This window comes from Vigna radiata, unplaced genomic scaffold, assembly GCF_000741045.1.
Source record: "Vigna radiata var. radiata cultivar VC1973A unplaced genomic scaffold, Vradiata_ver6 scaffold_269, whole genome shotgun sequence".
Taxonomy (NCBI): domain Eukaryota; kingdom Viridiplantae; phylum Streptophyta; class Magnoliopsida; order Fabales; family Fabaceae; genus Vigna; species Vigna radiata.
In genome coordinates, this window is record NW_014543977.1 from 375097 (window position 1) to 378235 (window position 3139).

A 3139-nucleotide genomic window follows, 5' to 3' on the forward strand; every position below is an offset into this window, starting at 1 on the left:
ATGAAATAATTAAGAATTTGGATACATGAGAGTTTCAAAAGATTACATTGTTCCCCAACAACAAAGGGTTTAGTTCACCATTGTCATGGTGAAACTAGATGAAAATAATGAAAGAATGGAAAAGCAAACCCTAGATTTGATAAAAAGGAGCCTAAGCATCCAAGAAATCTCCTCCAACGTGTGTGGAATGACTCTGGATGTTCTCTCTGCCAAAATAATCCCCTTCTAAATCGCACTGGAGCTATATATAATCCAAAAAGATAATAGAAAGATAACAAAAAGATTACAGAATATATCTAATAAAAACAGACAACCGCCCAGGTCCCTAAGTTAACCGCTCAGTGGTTTGCCTCTTGCCGCTTTGACTGCTCAGCGGTCAGTTTTGCCGCTCAGCAGTTTCCCTCTAATCGCTCTAAGCGCTCAGTGGGCCATTCTGGTGCTCAACGGCTCACTTGACCCTTATTTTCACCATTTCTCTCCTTTCATGGGTCTAAGTCCACCTTGCTTCACTTCCATCTTCAATTCATCTTAAAACCCTGCAAAACAATGTAAAACAAGCATAATATCTCTAAAACCAACTTTTGACTCTCACAAGACACAACTAAGTATTTTACTTGATTTAAAGGTCATTCTAAGCCATAAAGGGTGTGTTTTACTATCAAATTTAAGTATGAAATTAACGGTTTTTAGACCGTTATCACAACCCCAAATTTAGAACTTTACTTGTCCTCAAGCAAACAAGACAAAACTTGGCTTTCCACTTCTTCATTAAATCATTCACACTTTTGAAAATTCCTTTTTTCTCACAATAAGTTATTATACACTTCAGATTTCAGTGGAATCCTACAAAGATGCATGCATGCTTTCAATCCATTTTAGTTCACATAATCAATTTTTTTCCAACAGATGTTTTGTTCATGAATGATCAATCAACTAAGCATAGATGTAAACATGGATTTAACAATTCTCACCAAGCAAAGTGTTTCACTCAATTACTCAAGTGTTTTAGGAGGTCACTCTACTCTCTATTGTTCACATGTCACATAAAACAATATTGTCATTCATCTAAAACAATCAANATNTTNACATGCANATGTCATNACAANGACTTTTTCCAAGGCTTGTATTGTGGTTGGGCTATCAAGAAAATTGGTTTTTCTGGAATACAAAATCCTTGAGTTAAGAGAGTTTAAATCATCATTCAAAGTTCAAGCACACGCTCTTTTTAACCAATCTCATTCATTACCAACTTCTTCCCTTTTTCCTTTTTACATTGAGTTCACTTTTACATGCTTTTTCTCTTTCTTCTTTTCTTTTCTTTCTCATGCATTTTTCTTTTTCATCTTTTGAACTCAATGCTTTTCTTTTTCTTTTGCCTTTCACTTTCCCCATACAACCCCAAACTCGAACCTTTTCAACACATATAATTATCCTCAACCCAACTCAAGGTAATTCAATTCAAACAAGGGTTTTCATACTGTTTAAGGCCAAGGTTCAAAAAGGGTATATCATTTAACATTTTTTGGGTGAAAATTTGGCTAAGTAAGGGCTTTCCAAGCATGGCCTTGATCATATGACATACATGCAATTCAATCAATTATCAAGATTAAGTCAATAGCATTCATGATTCCTTGTGAACAGTGCACACAACAATAAAACTCTGGAGCTCAATTCCTCACATAATCATGCTTTCTTACTTCTCATTCATGAATCCTGCTTAGCATCGAAATCACAATCATGAATCACTTACTCATCTGTTCACATAGTTAGTGAACCATCAACCTGGATATCAATATTCACACATTCTCAATCATCATCCACAATCAATTATCAGTAGTAAATAACTAATCATGCAATAAAATTGAACCATTATCCGAATAAATTTACAAGTCAAGCATAGACACAAACATAAACTTTCCCTATACTACTAATTCAAAGAGATAAAACCTGGGTTGCCTCCCAAAAGCGCTTGTTGAATGTCACGAGCCTGACCCGAACCTCATGGATCCAGCAACATCAGTACCGTGGAGAACTGCTCCATTTCTCCTCCCAAATAGTGTTTGAGCCTCTGACCATTTACCACTTATCTTCTCTACTGATCATCCTTATCTGTAGTCTCCAATTCCACAGCTCCGTTTAGATATACACTCTTTATCACAAAAGGTCCAGACCATTTTGGTTTCAACTTCCTAGGAAATAACTTCAACCGTGAATTAAATAATAGCACCTGCTATCCTGGAGTGAAGACTATCTTTATCAGCTTTTTATCATGATAAAATTTCACCTTCTCTTTATAACGCCTAGATGAGTCATATGCATGTAACCGCATCTCTTCAAGCTCTAACAACTGATTTCTTCGCTTGCTTTGAATTTCATGAGGATCAAAATTTAAAAATTTCAAACCCCACAAAGCTTTATGTTCCATCTCTACTGGCAAGTGACATGCTTTCCCATATACCATCTGAAAAGGTGATAACCCCATGGAAGTCTTCATAGTTGTCTTGTACGCCCAAAGAGCATCATCTAGTTTTTGTGACCAATCTTTTCGTGAAAAAGCAACTTTCTTCTCTAATATCCTCTTAATTTCCCAGTTGGAAACTTCAGCTACCATTCGCTTGTGGGGGATACGATGCAGCCACCTTAGCAAGCTGGGCATTACAAAAATGAGATCCCCCATCACTAATAAGTACCCCAGGGGTTCCAAAACGTTAGAAGATTTGTCTTTTTAAGAATTTAATCACCGTATTGGCATCATTCTTTAGACATGTTATAGCTTCAACTCATTTACTCACATAATCAACAGCCACCAAAATATATTCATTATTAAATGATGGTAGAAAAGGCCCAACAAAATCAATACCCCAACAATAAAAAACTTCAACTTCTAAAATGCCTTGTAATGGCATCTCATGCGTTCTTGAAATACTCCTGTCCTTTGACACTTATCACAATTCCTAGCATGATTATGAGCGTCTTTAAAAAAAGTAGGCCAATAAAATCCTGACTGAAGAATTTCTACAGTCGTTCGCTCCCCATTATAATGTCCTCCATAAGGAGAATTATGACAATGCCAAAGGATTCCTTCTGCCTCTTCCTTGGTGACACATCTCCTTAAAAGATTATCCGCTCCGATCTTAAA

At 36.3% G+C, this 3139-nt stretch overlaps 1 protein-coding gene across 1 annotated transcript; it reads right to left on the reverse strand.

The window, feature by feature from the left end:
• Positions 1-2230: 2230 nt before the first annotated feature.
• On the reverse strand, positions 2231-2677 carry LOC106755053. The gene has a single exon (XM_014637150.1). It carries the CDS (start codon positions 2675-2677, stop codon positions 2231-2233), a length of 447 nt encoding a protein of 148 aa, XP_014492636.1.
• Between the last annotated feature and the right edge of the window lie 462 nt (positions 2678-3139).